The sequence below is a fragment of the Lissotriton helveticus genome, chromosome 3_1, assembly GCF_964261635.1.
Source record: "Lissotriton helveticus chromosome 3_1, aLisHel1.1, whole genome shotgun sequence".
Taxonomy (NCBI): domain Eukaryota; kingdom Metazoa; phylum Chordata; class Amphibia; order Caudata; family Salamandridae; genus Lissotriton; species Lissotriton helveticus.
In genome coordinates this window covers 1,581,828,410-1,581,849,114 of record NC_136061.1, presented here as the reverse complement: position 1 = coordinate 1,581,849,114, position 20,705 = coordinate 1,581,828,410, and the positions used below count along the sequence as shown (strand labels likewise).

The window sequence follows — 20,705 nt, the reverse complement described above, 5'->3', positions numbered from 1 at the left end:
AGGATTTTGTCTTAAGTTAGTTCTGTGAATCGGGCCCAATGATTTCACACAAACGTGAGAGGAGCATTAGAGACATGATAGTCTACACTAGACCATGCATTAGGGATAACTCGGGCATACCCCAGAGATTCCTTTACCCCGCACATGCCACCACCATGCGGAGACCGCAGTGTCTGTCACCTGACCACCACAACCAACAATTGACTTTCAGAAACAACACAAATTGGGTACAAAGACAATTCACCAACTGTAATTCGAAAGGTGTTATATACATGATCAATTGCCCTTGTCACCTCCACTACCTTGGTATGACAAAATGTACAAAAGTACCCTTTTCTCATTTGGTAATAGTTCTCCTACAAAGTTTTATTAACAGAGATCAATATTTGAAAAACATGTTTAACAAACAACACATACAATGAAATACATTTTTTTTCTAAAGCTTTGTGTTTATTACGTTTTTGGTATCACAGGCAGTGGGGATATGCTAATGGCCTCTAAGAAGTTTTCACAATGTCACAATTAGTTTCTTAGGACATTCTTCAAAACAAATGCATAATTCAAAAAAACAAATGCTTCAAGTGAAGAGAGTGAGGCTTTCAAGTGTTTGTCGATTTATGGATATTTTATTGCTGTAGGTGTTTTAAATCTTTTACCAGAACCATTTCTCTTGGAATGTCATCAGATAGGAAGCCTTAGGTAGGGCGGCCCTTCTGACACCTTTCGTTGCAGTGCATTTCTTGTACCTGTCCTCCATGTTCACTATTGGCAATCCTAGACGGGAAGGGTCCATCCACGATAGCTATAACATCATGATCTTGAGACAGGCAATGCATATTAAGAGATAACAGTTAAATTTTTTTCTGATTTGGGGGTCCATCTTTGGAAACATTCTGAATGCCAGTCTGTCTTTGGAAAACAGGAAGGTAGACTATTTGTCATTCTTTTTTTTCTCCCAAAGTGGCTCCTGCCAAGTAAGGAGGAAACATTTTGTAATAATATTTCAAGAAGTGGCAAAATATCAGTACGGAGAGCCCCAATAGCGGGTGTGGAAGAGATGGCGTGACTGCCACGCAGGCACCAGACTAAAAACGACTTTCTTTGACTTAAAATGTCCCAATCAATGATTCACAATGGATTTTTGTTCTTTGAGTTGGCTTAAATAGGCAAGTAGATTAAAGTCTGACATAAATAATGCAAATCAATTTAAAAATATAGATGTTATGCCATATTGGAATATTGTTGAACAATAGGGTCGCAACGTTCCATTTTAATAATTCATGACATAGAGTTTTAAATTGATTGGATCAAGATATTAGACAAGGTTTTCTTAAATCTTATTATGTTAGACTTTGCAAGGTACTGTAATTACATTACACACTCTTGCTGTAAGATTCTTAAACTAAACCACTATTTTAAACCTTTCCAAAATGTTTGATTTTTTTACTACAAGTTTAATTAGATGTCTTTTGTGCAAGCACAAAAAAATACTCCAATAAGTAAGGAAATGTGGTCTTCTGCTCAGGAGAAAGGGGATTTATCTTCATCTCCTTGATTACATAATCATTAGCATTAAGCGTGGTCTTGATGCACTCTTCATTAAGGTTTAGAGCAGGGAACAGTTTCTGAGCAACCTTGTAACTGGTACTTCCAGTGGCTCCAAACATTACTAGATGCCCACGTGGTTTTAAGAGTGTTGTGATATTTCTAATTGCCTGTGAGTAGCTGTTCAAATCCGTGCAAGCAGATTCTAAGCACAATGATGTGACCAGGCAGTCTGCTGGTGGCAAGATGGCTGGAATCAGTGGATTTCTCTTTGTGATGTCACATTTAAGAACTCGTTTGACCGTTGATCTTATCTTCTTTTCTTTCTCAGCACATTTAGCCCTAAAAATGAATTTACAAAAGTTAGAGCAGACGATTAGCATGTTGAAATGCATTTTCTGAATAAGCAATCATTCCTCAAAATAATCAATAAAATGGCATTCTTATGTTAATTACTACTAAAAATCAGTTTACGATGCCTGTGTACATCACTATCTCAACTAAATCAATTGATTATCTCAATTAAATGTACCTGCTAGACACCAGTATTCCTTCCTTTCTGTGCTACCTGGTGGCCTGCTGGTTGAAGGTTCACCAGGTAGAGTTTTTTGCTGATGGAACCAGGTGAGTGTCCGCCATTATAAATTCTGCAGTTCTTCCCCCTGTGATATAGAAGGATGCCCTTAACTACCTGATTTTTTTGGTACCTGCTACCTGCTGCAATCTTTGGAATCTGGGACTGGCCCAGCATCCTCTGGCCTGCTTGTTGTTTCGTCGGCCCCTCACGAGCACGGAGCGTGGAAGGCCTGGGACTACACTTCCCAGTGGGCAGTGCGCTCTCGCAAGAGGTGCATCATCACACAACCGGCCCCATAAGATTGTGCGGAGGCTCCCGTAGCGCGGGACGCACGCGGGCTCGCCCGGGCAAAGCCCGGGCCAATGGCAGGCCCGTCCTTGCCCGTCTGTGCCTGGATAAGGCCAGGCTGGGCCCAATCTCTTGGCTCATCTATGGACTGAGTGAATTCTGTACTTCAGTAAGGACCTGATATAATCGTTTTTAAACAACCACATTGCCATTGAGCATTATTGTTGGCTTTTGTTTTATGATTGGTCTAGGCGACTAAAGGAAGTTAATATTATTGTAACTATTTGAGGTTCTGTGCCTGTTAAAAGAACTTGGACTTTTAAAATGTTTCTCTTGTTGAAAAGGAGGCTGACGTATCGATAGAATAGACACTAGGACACTAGAAATGAAAATGGGTAAAAGAAAGCTCCCAAATACTCACCCTTCTACTGTTAAAAGAACCTCTACCGAGGTCCAGCAAATCCTACTGAGCTATCTTACGGGGGCAATGGGGCACTAGATAAGCAGATATCATCCATAGAAGAGTCATTATAATTAGGCCTGTCCTGTGTTACCATTGGTTCAGGAAAGCAAGATGCATTAGAGTCCTTGGAGGTAAGGTCGAAGTCCAATGCAACTCGCAATGGTTGCATTCATCATAATTCTCAGGAAATCCGATTAAGTGACTCTGATTCTTCTCTACAACCCCCCCATTGTTGAGTTAGAAGGGGGTGATGTTAATAAAAAGAAACCTATGTTCCAGGCTCCCTTTGTCACAAAACAGGGTAACCAAAGGAAAAAAAAGAACAACCCTAAGAAAAGGATCTTGGAGAAGCAAGGATGAGCCCAATAGAAAAACTGAAACACATAGTAATGAGCTAAAGAGTTTAACAGCTTTGGTTGAACGACTAGACCTTTATGTTCGAATTTCATTAGATCAAATGGGTGCTAGACTAACCGTCATTGAAGCTTCACTGACGGACTATCTCGGTCAGGGAAAAAATGAAAAACTGGCATCCACAGACCCAAGAATTGCGTTTAGTGGTAACAATGTCCAAAGCACGAACATTAGCATGAGAATAGGAGACCCCCACTTCAATTGTACCAATGAGATAGCTATGCCCAACTTGAGCGATCCCCCAGAAAGTATTAAATCTGTTAGAAAAGATCTCTCTCAACAGAATATGAAAAGTAATTCCGCCAACATTATAAAGAATGGGGGTGTGAATAGGAGCAATACGGGGAAAGCTTTAGTAAGTAGGTTTCACCATCCTATCCAAATGCAACAGAGGGATCGAGAACCAGGGGTTCCACCAAAACACTCAAACCACGACGCACTTAAAATTGCTAGATTTACCACCTGACAACTCTGTACGTAATTATTTTGGCAAATGTACCCAAACTAGGGACACTTGGGAAGGAAACTTGGGAAATGCTAAGAAACAAAACCTTGCATTGGTTAGGAAGGAGCGTATGGCCGATTGAGCAATTATTCACTGAGTTCAAGATGACGAGGAGGGTCTAGTGGGTTGGTAGAAAAAGGAAGACGCTACCAGGGGATTGTGTTGTTTTAATGTTCAAAACACCTGCATTAGTGGAAAAATTTATTCGGAAAGTTGGTAACAACCTAGTATCAGTTGAAGGGATTAATGTACTTCCCTTGGGGTTCTTCTACCCCCCGACACATAGGGCCGTGAGTGAGAACCAGTTTGGTAATGAGAGAGTAATGGATAGTTATGGCTACAATCTTCCGACCTTTAACAGGTTCTCTACTCTCTCAGGCCTTGAGGAAATATACTGACTGGACCAACAATTTTTCCCACACCCCAGGACTCAGGTAAAACATTCCTCCCTTGGACCATCTTTTTTAGAGACTACTACCAATTCTAGATCACTGGCCTGACACTTAGCAATGAATCACCAACCAGAGCCCCAGATTCCTCATCCTAATAGAGTGCCAGTTAGCAGTGGCTTAGGATTATATATAACATCGGGGAAAGAACTAGGAAACTTGGGGACCACAAAGGCAGTTGAAGTTCAACTGGGGCAGACCGCAATAGATTGTAATCAGGTGAGAATTATGAATGAAACAATATTCAATATTTTTCTCTGGAATGTAGAGGGCCTTCGATCAAAACTTAGTAAAGACCTATGGCTTGCTTTTTTGGTAAATTCCAGGTGCTTTGTTTACAAGAGACTTGGGCCACCACAGTAACACATCTTGAAAGGTACAAGACTTATTTTACCCCTTCGATTTCTTCTACTTCTGGTAGGGCTAAAGGAGGACTGATAGTTTATACTTAGAATCTCCCGGGGTTTAAGGAAATAACTCTCTCTAAGTCAGAACCTAACTTTTAAATCATAACTGTTAAAGTGAACAAGCGAGAAAAGTTGGTCTTGGTTAATTTTTATAATAACATGCATAGGGAACAGTTGATCCCAACCCAAAAAGAAATTCGCTTTGCCCTCCTGGAAATTCAGAGTAAGTGTACCCACACTGTTTTTATTATATGGGGGGCTGTTTAAATTAACGACCAAAATCGTAATTCAATATGTGGTCTAACTGATGAGAACAGCATAAACTTAACTCATTTCCCACACACAATAAGTGGTGAATGCCTAAATGAGACACTATGCCTATTGGAATTGGGTTTTGCTAATGAATCAATTTCTCCCCTAATTCCCTTTTCACAAACCTTCAATGGCAGAGGTGCTAGCACCATCATTGATTTTATTTTCATAACGAGTCGGGCTGCGCCCCGTTTGTTGAATTTTAAAACTCATGATAATGCCGCTAGTGACCATTTCCTAAACATCATTTCAATTTTTTGCCCGTCTAATCCCGGCAGAAGCAAGTCGGAGAGAAAGGTAGGGCAAAAAATACTGACTACTGATAGAATAAATGGGTATTCCCTTAAATGGGATAAAGTTGACCCACAACAAACAACAAAAGCGGTAGTAACGAATTCTCTTGACTCTATAATGAAATGTTTAGATCTCTCAACTTCACACCAAGAGGATTTAAGTAATTGTATGGAAATCACAAATGTGATCAACAAAACATTGACTGTCCAACAAAAACAAAGTAAGGGTAAGAATAAAGGTTGGTTTAATAAGACCTGTACAAAGGCATAATCTGAGTTAAAACTGCTCTACATAAAGAAGAGAGGGATAGAAATAATATTAGTCCGCTTAGAAAAGCATATAACCAGGCCTTAAAATTAAGAAAAGCTGAATTGAAAAAAGAATCCTGGGAATGACTACACAAAAGCTGCAGGAACAAGGATAGTTTTGCCTTTTGGAGGGCTGTTAAATTTCCTTTTCTCTCAGAAGTTAGGGACAGGCTGATAATTGAAATTGCTGTCTATGAAAATCACTGGATAGAACATTTCTCCCAAATTTTTGGTCTAAACAGAGACGTGAATTATGTGATAGATGATAATCCTATGACAAGTCTTCTCTCTCACCCGGTAACTTTTCCCATGGCCCTTGATATCATCCTATTAGATGTTGAGCAGGCTTTAAAGGCCAGTAAAGGGGGAATGGCTCCAGGCCCTGACGGGCTTCCAGTTGATCTTTTTATTTATAACATGGACCTATGGACACCAATACTGACAAGAGTGTTACAAGCCTCATGTTCAGTTGGACTCATTGACTCGTGGTCAGAATCAATCCTGGTCCCGATATTCAAAGAAAGGAGACCGACAGAACCCGGCCTGCTACTGCCCCATATCCTTATTAGATTCTTTAGGTAAGGTGGCAGGCCGTATTGTTCTTAACTGCCTACAGCAATGGACAGATGATAATTAAGTACTGTCTGACCTCCAATTTGGGTTCGGGGAAGGTATGGGCATATTTGAACAAGGCCTAAACCTGTCACTCCTAATGGGAAAATATGTGAATGCAAAGGGGGTTAAGTTATAGATGGCCTACGTAGACCTGACCGCCGCCTTCGATTGAGTAAATCATGCTAAACTATGGAGTATCTTGGCAAAGATGGGTGTGGAGATCTCCATAGTTAATTTCTTAAGAGATATATACGCGAATGCTACGGCTAGGGTGAGGTTTGGTGTAGGTGGGGATCTCACGGCACCGTTCAAAGTAGAGAGGGGGTGATGGAGGGATGTGTCCTGGCTCCCTTCCTTTTTACACTCTATACAAATGGGCTTGAACAGGCCATTTTGGAGGGGAGCCAGGACCTACCTCTGCTACAGAAGTGCCCAATGCCCACCCTACTCTATGCGGACGACGCCGTGATTTTAGCACGAACTTCCCTGGAATTACAATGCGCCCTTAATAGATGTCACATTTTTATGGCCAATGCAGATTTAAAAATCAACATTAAAAAGACATTTGTAATGAGCTGTGGGGCAGGGAGGAAGAAGCAGAAGGACATTTTTATAGAAAAAGTAAAATTAGAATCTACCGCCACATACCCTTACTTAGGTTTTTTAATTGACAATAAGGGCTCCTGGAGACAAGCAATAAATGCCAGGAAACTCCTCATCATAAGGATCACCACGTCTCTGGACAGTTTTGCACTGAGGCTAGGCAAGAGGCCACCGGTGGAAATGCTCCAGATATACTAAGCCAAATGCATTAGCATGGCAACATACGGGGTTGGAATCTGGGGTTATGGTGGGGTTGATGCTATACAGAAAGTGAAAAATGCCCTTTTGAGGTATTTGTTGGCAGTTCCATGAGGTACTTCGACATACAATTGCCATGTAGAACTAGGAATACCGTACATCACTGACATAATAAATGTCCACTATGCATGTTGCACGTAAGAAACAATATGTGTTTAAATGTTGTCTTTTTGTTTATCAAATTACTCGTGAGCAAGGCGTTATATGCCGAAACGCGTAGGGTGTTTTTTTGACTTATGACTGAATAAATCATTATGGAAGCAGAATTACAACTACGTTGTCTTATTCATAGTGCACGAGTGCTGCTTTTGGAGCATGGTGAGATGTAATATGTAACAGGGGGACCTAGAACCCTGTTGTGCACCGTCGGGTCTGTGTCCCGGCAATTCCAAGGAAGTGGCAATTTTATGTGAATTAATCAGCCGGTTGACCGCGAGATGTGCAGAAGGAGGATTTCTCGAGGCATCTGAACTTCACGTGATTGGACTGCCACAGAAGCTAGGTGGAGGATACTCGCAAAAACCGAGGCAGCGTTACAAAAGTGCCATCGCCGCCTGAGGTTGAAATGTGATTGCTTCATCTGTCACTTTAGTTTTTGCAAGTAATGCGGGCATTCCGACTATATTGCTTGTTTGTGGCTTTGTTTCCAGCACGAATACTACAGTTCAGTCCGGATTTCATTACGGAGTCTGATACCTCCGAAGCAACGCCTCGCAGCGTTTTCCTAGGGTTCTCTGCTGTACGGGCATTGAGAACATTGGGGCTCTCGAAGGACATGTGTAAAGTGACTACCGGCTGGTGGTCAGGATTTAAGAAATGCCAACAAATCGATTTATAATGGACTAAAATAAAAATATTTATCAAGAGGAAAAGAATATCTATTGCATAAGCCATTATAATGGCTCAAGATACAGAGTCACGTAGGAGGCTACGAGCAAAAACCATGTTTATTAAATCAGCAGAACTACTTCAGGCTAAGAGTACTACAACTGGACCCACCACTACTCATCAGAAATATCTCAAACTAGAAAAATTTATGAGAAAAGAAATCTCAAAGTGGTGGGAGGCAATCACGCTGGAGAAGTATCAAGTGGAAAAAAGAGTACCACGGGGGCTTAGAATCCTTATTGTTCCTTCATATGAGGACCCGGACCCTGACCTAGCAGATGAGTGGGCAGAAAATCTGATGGACTGCTCTAATCGGATGTTATCTATATTAATTAAATTTGCCTGGATGGAGCGAACAGCTTCTTTGAAAGTTATTGCAGATCTAAAGGAGGAGATACAAAAAGAAGAAACTGCAGAGAATTTTGCAAATAAGATGGAGGAAATCTGCAAGAAGATTGATAAACATGAGAAGGAAATTATTGTGAAGAAGGAAAGGAAATTTTTACGAGATAAAATTGATTATCAAGCAGGGAGGGTTCACCTTCAGCCGCAAATATGATAATGTTCAACGAAAGGGAATTCAAGGTAGTATAGACACCATACAAGCTACTGGAGGAGCTGACAGCGATGTTAGCGAAAGTGTTTTTTCGGAGGATGGCACATTAACCACAGTGAAGACAACGAACAAACCGAAAATGGAATTCAGACTATTGAACCAAACATCAAATCAACAGAACTGGCAGATTGACAGAGGCCGAGGAAGAGGAAGGGGTTATACAGGACGAGGCAGAGGAAAAGGAAGAGTAACAGAAGAAACAACACTTTCCACAAACAAATCAGAAGGGGCGGGTGGTGGAAAAGCAATGACAGGCCCGGTGGGAGTAAAAACAAGAGGCCAAAAGAAGCGTGGAAAATGAAGAACTGTAATATTGTGGTAAATCTGTCTTCAAGCATTTTTAATAATGTTGAACTGGATGTTTTACAGTTTGGTCTTTCCTTTTGCCCCACATCTACCTTTTCTTATCCCCAAGAAAGACTTGATCTATTTTATTTTACCCGTAAGCTACGATTACATAAGTGGCATTAATTGAAAGTTAAAAACACCTCACAAGTAATGAAGAGTCAGACTATTTTGCCTGTAACTGAAACCATTAATGAGATCAACACTTTGATTGCGCTTAAAGAGCTAGATTGGGATAATGTAAGTCCAGTCCCAATCACTGCACAAAGTTTGGGCTACAAAGTTGATCTGAATTGCCCCAACATTTTCAAACCTAAATCTATTTTCAATCCTGTTTTGCCATCTTGCGGTATTAATACGTTTGCAACTTTAGTTATCAATGGTTTGAAAAGGGTTACTAAAAAGAAGAAGTGGTTTCATGATAATTTGACCAAAGAACAGGGATTAGCGGTTAAATCATTACAAGCAGATCAGGATATTGTTATCCGCCAGTCGGATAAGGGCAGCAACGTAGTCACACTAAATGTTAATGACTAGATAAAAGAAGGGTTACGCCAGTTAAACTGTGAGGATTGTTATGAACGGGTAACGAGGGAGGATGTGGACAAGTGTAATACCACCTTTTACAAGATGTTGAAAGATTGGCAGTTACAGGGTATTTTGGAAGGTGATGAGTTCTCCTTTTTGCTAAATCGTAATCCAAACATAGCAATTCTCTATCTTTTACCCAAACTGCATAAAAATGCCACTTCACCTCCTGGAAGACCAATCGTTTCTTCGATAGGGTCTCTCCTAGAAAAAACATCAAAGTATATTGATTACTTTTTGCGGCCTTATGTGGAAGCCTTGCCATCGTACATTCAGGATAGTCGAGATTTTCTTAGAAAGATCCGGGATGTACAATGGCAGGAGGGCTTTCTTTTGATCACTTTAGATGTCTGCAGCCTGTACACATCTATTAAACATACTGACAGTGTGCAGGCATGCAGACACTTTTTAGGTTCTCATTCCATTTCATTTTTAAAACATACTGAAATGGTCTTACAAATGATTCAGTTTTGTTTAGAGAACAACTATTTCATTTTTGATCAGGTCTTTTATAGGCAAAAACAGGGCACTGTCAAGGGCACCTGATTTGCTCCCAGTTACGCCAATTTATTTGTGGGTAGCTGGGAGCAGCAGGTGTCCAGATGGCATGACAAATACCGCAGCCATGTTAAGTCATGGTTGCGGTATATTGATGAACTTTTCATTATTTGGGAAGGCACACGGGAAGAGGCCATGGAATTTGATTCTCACTTAAATATTAATGAAAACAATCTCAAAGTTGAGGGTACGATAAGTGACCAGAAGATTGAATTTTTGGATCTGTGTGTAGAAGTAGTAGAAAATAAATTAGTCTCCAAACTGTATTACAAGACAACTGCTTGCTGATAGTGGTCATCCAAACATTCTGCTCCGCAGTATACCCTATGGGGAATTTCTCCGGGCCCGGAGGAATTGCAGCTTGGAATCAGATTTTAATGCTGAATGCGAATGCATGACTATCAGATTTTTGGAGCGTGGCTATGATACTAATGTCATTAAACAAGCACAGTTGAAAGCGGCCAACTTCAGGCAGACTGAGTTGTTGATGCCCATAGAAGAGAAACAAACAGAAGAGGATGGAGTTATTAGATTCATCTCCACTTTCAACTCAGGCTCCTGGCAGGTACGGAAATGTCGGAATAGACATTGGAAAGTACTTAAAACAGAATCTACCCTGGAAGATGTGATTGGAGATTTTCCCAATATCACATACAGAAAGGCAAATTCGTTGAAAGACCGATTGTGTAGTAATGAGGTACTAAAGAACAAGAGTCAGGAAAGTAATTTCCATGGTTTCTTTACCTGCATGTCATGCAAAGCATGTAAATACAGCATGAATGTAAATAAGGTACATTATCTAGTCACCAATACGGAGAAGCAGATTGATAAACATCTTAACTGCCTCTCAGATCACTGTGTTTATGTTCTGGTATGTCCATGCGCTAAGAAAGACATGGGCAGCACCATGTTTCCAGCAAAGAAGCACATCCTGGAACATATGAGAGCGATCCAAAACAAAGACAAACTTTCCCCGGTGGCCAGACACTTCGAAGAACTCCACAAGAGTAACCGCAATTTATTGCACTTTATTGTAATTGACAAAGTGTTACCATCGAGCAGGGGCAGAGATAGAATCTGCAGACTCCGTAGGTTAGAGTCAAGATACATTATGGAGTTGGACACCAAAATCCTTAGGAGTCTTAATTCAGAGGAAGAATTGGCTTGGCACCTGGGGGAATAATCATAGGAATACCTTAGATGTCGGGTGAGGAACCCAAGGTGTTGGGCGTTTTTAATGCTCTTATTGCTTGAGTGTTTGTATATATTAGAGAATTTACCTTTCTTGTTTTTCATTTTCTGTTTTTCCTTTTCTTCTCTCTTTTTATATACAATGAGGATATAAATGAATTGGTAGTCTCTTACTACGATGATTCTGGTTTGTTTTTAACAATGTTTTTTAATCACTTGCACTGCAGTCACTGTATATTTTCCACAGAAAACTGAGGCACTGGCAACTGCTTAAAATCGTGTTCTTTTTCCCCTCTCCATTTCGCATAGGTGGAGCAGTATTCATGATCGTATACATCGCATAGGACTACTAATCCTAACAAACTTATGAGGATTTTCTGATTATGTTTTCCAATCAAGTTATTGATTATGTATGAAGGATACAGCATGGGTTTTCTAACAAAGATTCTGAGATTTAATTGGGATTGGGACATGTAGGGTGTGAGAATTTTCCCACTTGGGTTGAATGAATTCAATTTTGTTGGGATTTATTAATTTGTCCTGATCTTACCCACTTGGGTCAATACAGTAATGCACACATTGTGTGATGGAGTTTTTGAACTTTATAGATTACAGAAAACGTGTGGGGTAAATGATTCCTAATGATGGCATTTACTCGAGTGTTGCATATGAATATGTGGTCACAAGCTAACCAATATAGAAATTCGAAATTATTCATGATTTGTAATTCTTGATGAAGATTGCATTTAGATTAGAATTATTATATGTGTTTGTAGTCGCACTTGCGTTATATAGTGATGATAATATGTGATTTCCTGCATATGTAATATGGGGTATGTCAGATGGGGAAAGAGGCACGATAAGGTTATATGCCTTATAAGGTTTGTTGGGCAGCACGTAACATGTTTATATAATTTAAAATATAAATTATACTTTAGATGCTTGAATACGAAAAGAAGATATAAGCTATAAATTTGAATGATGCCGACAAACTTAAGTTGGTTTTATTCACGAAATCACCATTACATGATGGCCGACAGTTTTGTGGGATTTGTGTCCACTTTCTATGTCCACTATGCAGGTTGCACGTAAGAAGCAATATGTGTTTAAATGTTGTCTTTTTGTTAATCAAATTACATTTGAGCAAGGCGTTATCGTTTTGGAAGCAGAATAACAACTACGTTTTCTTATTCATAAGGAGTGCACGCGTGCTGCTTTTGGAGCATGGTGAGATGTAATATATATATATATATATATATATATATATATATATATATATATATATATATATATATATATATATATATATATATATATATATATATATTGTGTATATATATATATATTCACTGAAAAAACCATAGGTTATAGACCATATATAGTTAGGAATTAGCATTTACAAAACCTTGAAAATTCACTGAAAAAACCATAGGTTATAGACCATATATAGTTAGGAATTAGCATTTAAAAAACCTTATTTTACTCACACAAAACCATTGAAATTCCATATATAGTTAGTTGCACTAACTATATATCGCGCACCCGCAATCCACTGCTGATCATGTCACATATTACATCATTCATGACATGGTCAGTGACATCACTGATGACATCACTGATGACATCTCAAATGACATCACTGATGACATCACTGATGACAACATCCAGTGACTGTATTTTTCTGTAAAGTTAAAATATGTCTTGAGTGGATGTATAAGTGTCTGGATGAAGGATTTAGTAGGTGCATGACTGACTGTATGAGTGAGTGATTAAATGTGTCTCACTGAATGCATGGGTTAGTGACTAAACTGTCTTAATTTGTGCATCATTATGTCTGTTGTTCTGTAAACTGCTGCATGTGTTGATCATTAGCTATACGAGAGGCTATATGTGTTATTAATTGGTTGCCCAAGTATTTCTATGGGAGATTGAGTTTGTGTGGGGGTGGCTGGAAGGTGTGTGACTCTATGCATAGATGTGTGAGCAGTTTATTCACTAGGTGTATGAGTTCAAGAGTGCATGTGGAAACAGCTACATGGGCAGTTGACTGTGTGCATGAGTGTATTGATGAGTGAATGGATATCTCAATGCTACATGTCATAGTAAGTACATATGTAAAACACAGTACATGTGAGAGTTGGCATATATAAATAACTGTGCATGAGAGCCACTGAATGAGTGAGTGGTTGTATCGATCATTGTGAACTTGTATCAGGGATTGTATAAGAGAGTAAATATGTGTTAGTATATGTTTCAATAAGTAAGGTGTGTTTAACTGTATAGTTGAAGAAATGGAGGTGAGATAGTTTCTTTGCATGACTGACTGGGTGTGTGAGTAACTCCATGGATGAGTGGCAGTGTGTGAGTGTCTGTATACACTGAGTGTATCTAAGGTTATATTAGAGTCTGAAGAGGTTTATCCTATTAGCACAAGAATGATGTCAAATGAGATGTCATCAGTGATGTCATCAGTGATGTCATTTGAGATGTCATCAGTGATGTCATCAGTGATGTCACTGACCATGTCATGAATGATGTAATATGTGACATGATCAGCAGTGGATTGCGGGTGCGCGATATATAGTTAGTGCAACTAACTATATATGGAATTTCAATGGTTTTGTGTGAGTAAAATAAGGTTTTTTAAATGCTAGTTCCTAACTATATATGGTCTATAACCTATGGTTTTTTCAGTGAATTTTCAAGGTTTTGTAAATGCTAATTCCTAACTATATATGGTCTATAACCTATGGTTTTTTCAGTGAATTTCAATGGTTTTTTAATAGCAAATATCATAAGCTGTCGAATATCAAGTACGTGGTAAGTGAAAACATTTTCGTGTTTATGCACACTGATCTGCTTTGAATGGTGCCCCCCCCCCCCCCCTCATTTCTATTAGGAGTACTCTCTCTTTGCAGATAGTGAAAGGTAGTTAACGCAGGCGTTTGCCCCCGTTGTAATCCGTCGTGCCTGCTTCTCTCTCCATTTGATTGATTGTTATCCAAGTATTTACTGTTTTAGAATTAGTTCTCTTTGGTTCATTCTCTATTTACAAACAAACACAGAGTCGCAATACTCTGTTTAGTCTTTGCAGATAACGAAAAATCGTGTAAAAAAAAAGAAAAGGAATCGAGCAAAATCAGTAGGCCACTAATGGGATCTCTTTTTGACCTCGCTAAAATAGAAACATTAGGAACAACCCCTCATGACAAATACAAAACTAGTGAGATGAACTGAACTCCACACAATGATGGCTGCAAAACAGCTCGGCTCCGCCACCCACCCCGCCCAAAATAACGATAAAGAACGGCTGCCATGATTGGTTGCGGAATGACCACAACGGAGCTACGAAATGGTGCTGCTCTCATGCTAACCCCAGCTTCAGTCTGAAACATCCAGAAACACTGTAGACTACCAATTCGATCAGTTCCGGTAGCGCCCCAATGTAACCCGGTAGAGAAGAACTAGCCCTCCCCTCTTTGACTGATGGTTCTTGTTGCCTGTCCCTTCTGTTGCCATTTAACAGAACTATTTAGCCTGCTGAAAGGGGTTGTGTTCCGACCGCTGGTTGGTGGAGACATTTTGACTATATTCTGTACCTGCGTTGTCGCATAATGCGTCATATGACGCGCCGCGTTAGCGCATCCGGAAGTCATCCGGGGCGCGCAGCGCGTAACGTAAGCATAACAAGTCATGTGACTTGTTAATAAAACTTTTCATTGGTTCATTTTACTTTTCTTATTGTAATGATGAAAGGCTTGGTCATATGACCTAAAAAGTACGCTTTTCATTACTTCCGAACATTATTTTTTCTTAAATATATGTTATAATGTTCCAGGCTAATGTACTTTCCCGGAAATTTTACAACTGTCCTGCAAGTAAAATATATTCTTTTTTCGAGAAAAAGAGCGTTTCTTCGTCCCATGACGGAGCCGTTGAGCAAAAGAGGGTTGACCTGCTGTCTTAGTCGCCGATACGCCTGAATATGAGATTCTTATCGATCACTTTATGTTGCAGGAATAGAAAACACAACAGCCCTTGACCATTTATCTTTACTGCGTTCCTTCGTATTATACCTTTTACCCTTCATGTAATTGGTCTGCTTTATTTCACTTGCCTTTTAATGATTCTAAAACAGTCACTATTATTAAAAACTTTACCAATGTATATACTACTACCATGTTTTCTTTTAAAAACCTTTATTGTGAAAATGTCATTATACAAATACGAGCCTATAACCACGTGGGCCTGCCACAGAGCAAACTGTAATCGTATATGATGAATAGACATTTACACTGTAGAGGAACGTAACGGGCGGGCCATTAGGTTGCAAGAACTAAGGTGTCTAACAGTTACGGAATCGGTGGACGTACATTTTATAATTAAAATACGACAGGGCCAGTTACAATAAAATTATCTAGATATACATTTGCGGGCAAGTGCCATGGGTGACGTTAATTCGAACTTTCAACAGTACAGTAATCAATAACACATCAGAACTTAATATCAATAGGGATGTCGAAATAGTCAATCAATTCTCGTCCCCGCCCGCCATGTACTTCAAAACTGCATACGTATCTAGTGATTTCAAGGTTCTGCAACCAGTACACAACAAGGAGTTACGAGTCCCATTTATTCCGGCGCCATTTTGGGCGAGGACGGGCAGGTCCAGGATATAGTCAAAATGTCTCTACCAACCATCGACTATGATGATGTTCATATGCTGTATTTATTAGAGTAACACTCATCTGTCCACATGAAATTAATTTGCCACAATCTAAACATGTCATTTTAATCTTTCCAAAGTTCTTCTAAATATTTGGGACCGTTTCCCTTGCCTCTGAAGCTCTCAGTGCCACTTCTTTGATGAATGTACTAGCAGGTCAGGGGTTCTCCTCCAAATCTCTCTTTTATGCAGCACTATAATTAATTGGTGCCACCTCTCCATATGACGATGCATGGTATAGTTACCACAACTATATATTTTTTCGGTTCCTCTGGAGAGTTCATCGTGGCAGATGAAGCGTGTAACGTACCGGGCATTTACCTTTTTTTGCATGTACAGGAAAGGAAAAAAAAATCGAGCGTCCGAGTTCTAAGGTGTCCCAGGGCCATTTTAGTGGACCAGGCCCAAATCCAAAGAACAGGCCGCCATTTTGAGAGTCCTCTTGCAGCCGCCTGTCGCTGTAGCATCAAGAGCAGCCGAAACTCAGCTGAATGGCAACTGAAACGGTAAAGGGGCGCCCCACTACAGCAGACGAGCCTCCACCTAGGAAGGCCCATTCACGCCGGCCCCCCCCCCCTTCGGTCACCCCACGCCGTTATTCGGAGCAGTATTGTAGGATGGCCACACCAGTGCGGCAACTTGCTAGACATCACCTCGGTGGTAACCGAATCTCAACGCCTTGTGGTGTCTTCTATTCAAAAAACATTGTTATGCTGCCTTCGACCTATTCGCCGCAAGTGCGCACACAACTCAACTGCATAGCTTGCTAGACACCACCTCGGTGCCATCCGGATCTTGGAATGTCAGCACCTTTTGGTGTCTTCTCTTCAGAAAATATTGTTGCGCTGCCTTTGGCCCCATTCGCACATCAGTCCGCTACTGACGCCATCTCACAGGCTAATGGGGCGCCCCACGCCGACTTTCAGCATTGTAGAATGACCACACCAGTACAGCAACTTGCTAGACATCACCTCGGTGCCATCCGGATCTCGGCGCCCCACTGCAGATGAAGTGCCTCTCAACTATGAAACCACCACGGTGACATCCGGATCTTGGCGCGTTGTGCTGCCTTCGGCCTATTCGCACATCGGTCCGCTACTGACGCCATCTCACAGGCTAATGGGGCGACCCACGCCGAGTTTCAGCATTGTAGGATGACCACACCAGTACAGCAACTTGCTAGACATCACCTCGGTGCCATCCGAATCTTGGCATCTCAACGCCTAGTGGTATCTTCCATACAAAAAATATTGTTACGCTGCCTTTGGCCCCATTCGCACATCAGTCCGCAACTTAGACATCACCTCGGTGCCATCCGGATCTTGGCATCTCAGCGCCTTGTGGTGTCAGTCAGAAAATATTGTTGCGCTGCCTTTGGCCCCATTCGCACATCGGTCCGCTACTAACGCCATCTCACAGGCCAACGGGGCGCCCCACGCCGACTTTCAACATTGTAGGATGGCCACAGAAGTGCGACAACTTACTAGACACCACCTCGGTGCCATCCGGATCTTGGCGCGTTGTGCTGCCTTCGGCCTATTCGCACATCGGTCCGCTACTGACGCCATCTCACAGGCCAACGGGGCGCCCCACGCCGACTTTCAGCATTGTTGGATGGCCACACCAGTGCGGCAACTTACTTGACACCACCTCGGTGCCATCCGGATCTTGGCGCGTTGTGCTGCCTTCGGCCTATTCGCACATCGGTCCGCTACTGACGCAAACTCACAGGCCAACGGGGCGCCCCACGCCGACTTTCAGCATTGTAGGATGGCCACACCAGTGCTGCAACTTGCTGGACACCACCTCGGTGCCATCCGGATCTTGGCGCGTTGTGTTGCCTTCGGCCTATTCGCACATCGGTCCGCTACTGACGCCGCCTCACGTGCCAACGTATTTTCTACGCATTTTATACCCTATGCCGCATAACAGGTCATGTGACTTGTTTATAAAACTTTTCATTGGTTCATTTTACTTTTGGTTTCCTAATGATGGAAGGCTTGATCATATGACCTAAAAACAACACTTTTCATTGGATGAAAACTTTTATTTTTTTCCCAAACGATGAAAGCCCCACCTTGTTTCTGGATGTTTCAGACTAAACTGGCATCAGCATGAGAGCACCACCATCTCGTAGCTCCGTCGTGGTCATTCCGCGAGCAATCATGGCAGCCGCTCCCCACCAGAAGCCTGCAGGAGTCGGGGCCCCCAAAACTTTTGATGAATTCTCAAGGCGGAGGGGACGCTTTCGAGAATGGGGTCCAAGACCTAGCAGACAAGCGTCCGATTTCCAAGGTGTCCCAGGGCCATTTCAGTGGACCAGGCCCAAAAAGGAAAGAGCCTGCCGCCATTTTGAGAGTCCTGTGACAGCCGCCTATCGCTGCACCGCAAGAGTGGGCGCAACTCAGCTGAATTGCTGCTTTTGACACAGTGGACCAAAAACGGACGTTGCTGGGTGGCAACTTACTAGACATCACTTTCGTGTCATCTAGATTTCGGCGCGTTCTGCTGCCTTGGAACTATTCGCACAACAGTTTGCTACTGATGACCCACCCCCCGCGACGCCCCACGCCGGAAATCTGGACGTTGTGCTGCGTTGGGACTATTCGCACAGCCGACCGCTACTTCGTTGTTTTTCCCTAAAAATGTTTATATGTTATTACTATTTTTGTTTTCTTGTATATATTTATAAATTATTAAAGTTTTATAATCTTACTACTTTGTCGGAGTGCTATATATTTTTAATGTGACACATAATTGTAAAAACTTTGATGTACAAAAAATCATCCCTGGAATCTTCCGCTTCACGCTCCGTCCCCTCCCCAATCACAATACAGGATGGTTTTCAGATAATAGCAACGCTTCTGCTGTGACGGATCTCATCGAGTGTGGGCCTTGATCTACTATAACTCCTTTGAAGAGGGGTGATTCTTTACAGCTGTGGCCATAAACTACATCTGCAGGGCTAGCTGATAGCCTAGGACCGGCCTGGACAATCGGACACAGAGGAAAAGAAGTGTCAGAGGGTGCGGTAGTGAATAGGGCGAAAGGGAGGTGTGGGGCGGGCACAGGGTGTGATTCTCAGGGAAGAGCAGCGCAGATGGGGGGAGGTTTATTACCCATGCATAAGACAGAGAGCGGGGGTGACCACTGCCTGGGTGAGATGCTTGCGAGGGTGGGGAGCCATGCTAAGGATCGACAGCGTGCACAGAGTGGGTCTGGTCAAGGCATCTAAAATGGCTGCCGTGCACGACAAAAGTGTGGCATTTGAAAAAAGACAAGATGGCGCAGACAATGTTTTTCAACACTTCCTGATTTCCTTCGAATCGAACGTTAACAGACGTTGGGGCATATTACCAAAGTTAAGCGATATTTATCCCTAACGATGCATTGCAAAGATTTTTTTACCGTCAGAAATTATCGCAGATAAACCTTGCTATTATCAAGGTTTATCGCAAATACGATAAAAAACGACCGCAATGCATTAATATCGCTGAAAACTCAGCGATATTCATGCATTACCGAGCTAATGCTCTTAGCCATGTTATCCACCTCCCATTGGATAACATGGCTAAGAACTGCTCAGGGCAGCTGTTACTTTTTGGAGATATTCGCGCTTATCTCGAATATTTCCAAAAGTTGATAATAGGAGATAGCGATGTTAGCGACTGTTTCCAGTCGCTAACATCTTGGCATGCCCACTTTGCATGTCATTAGTGATAAATATCACTCACATGCAAAGTGGGGCCCAAGATGGTCGCTATCTCCTACTAGCCGTCGCTAACTGGTGTTAGCAACAGCTAGGTAATACAGATATAATTTTATCTCCGCGAAGCGGAGCGCTGTTACAGATATATATCTTGTTTTTGAACGTTAATTTCTCAAAATGCACTGAAGCACATATATTGAGACCTAGCAAAGGCACATCGGGCTACCAGTCCCTAATATTTTACCAAGTTTCATGCAAATCCATTCAGCCGTTCGATTATTAATAATATTATTTTTTTTTTTGCCCCGCGGGGCCCTTTTAAAACCTCCACATCAAACCTAGGGGGTCAGCGAGGATCTACTATGCCCCCTTATGGTCATTTGCCCCTTCGCTTTGGCCTCCTCTTGTCTCTCGATCCTACCGAGAGACAAGATGGCGGCCGCTACGTACTGTTTGGAATGTTTACAGACACCGGAGAGCCAATCAGCTTCGCTTCGCAAAGCTCCGTAACGCGAAAAGTACGCGAAGCGGTGCGCTGTTACAGATATATATCTTTTTTTGAACGTTAATTTCTCAAAATCCACTGAAGCACATATATTGAGACCTAGCAAAGGCACATCGGGCTACCAGTCCCTACAATTTTGCCAAGTTTCGTGCAAATCCATTCAGCCGTTCGATTATTATTATTATTTTTTTTTTTTGCCCCGCGGGGCCCTTTTAAAACCTCCACATCAAACCTAGGGGGTCAGCGAGGATCTACTATTCCCCCTTATGGTCATTTGCCCCTTCGCTTTGGCCTCCTCTTGTCTCTCGATCCTACCGAGAGACAAGATGGCGGCCGCTACGGACTGTTTGGAATGTTGACAGACGCCGGAGAACCAATCAGCTTCGCTTCACAAAGCTCCGTTGCGCGAAAAGTACGCGTCCTGGAGCGCTGCCCGGTCCGCTGTTACAGATATATATCTTTTTTTAAACGTTAATTTCTCAAAATCCACTGTAGCACATATATTGAGACCTACAAAAGGCACATCGGGCTACCAGTCCCT

The 20,705-nt window shown here is 41.8% G+C and overlaps 1 protein-coding gene across 1 annotated transcript in view; it reads right to left on the bottom strand.

Annotated features, from left to right (window-relative positions):
- Nucleotides 1–348: 348 nt before the first annotated feature.
- The window catches only part of LOC144823650 (nicotinamide N-methyltransferase-like), a 213,337-nt gene continuing 192,980 nt past the window's right edge, over nucleotides 349–20,705 (bottom strand). The window contains exon 3 of the mRNA XM_078682339.1: nucleotides 349–1,887. Within this exon, the coding sequence (XP_078538465.1) occupies nucleotides 1,455–1,887 (433 nt within the window). The 3' untranslated portion in view covers nucleotides 349–1,454. The remainder of the gene's footprint in view (nucleotides 1,888–20,705) is intronic.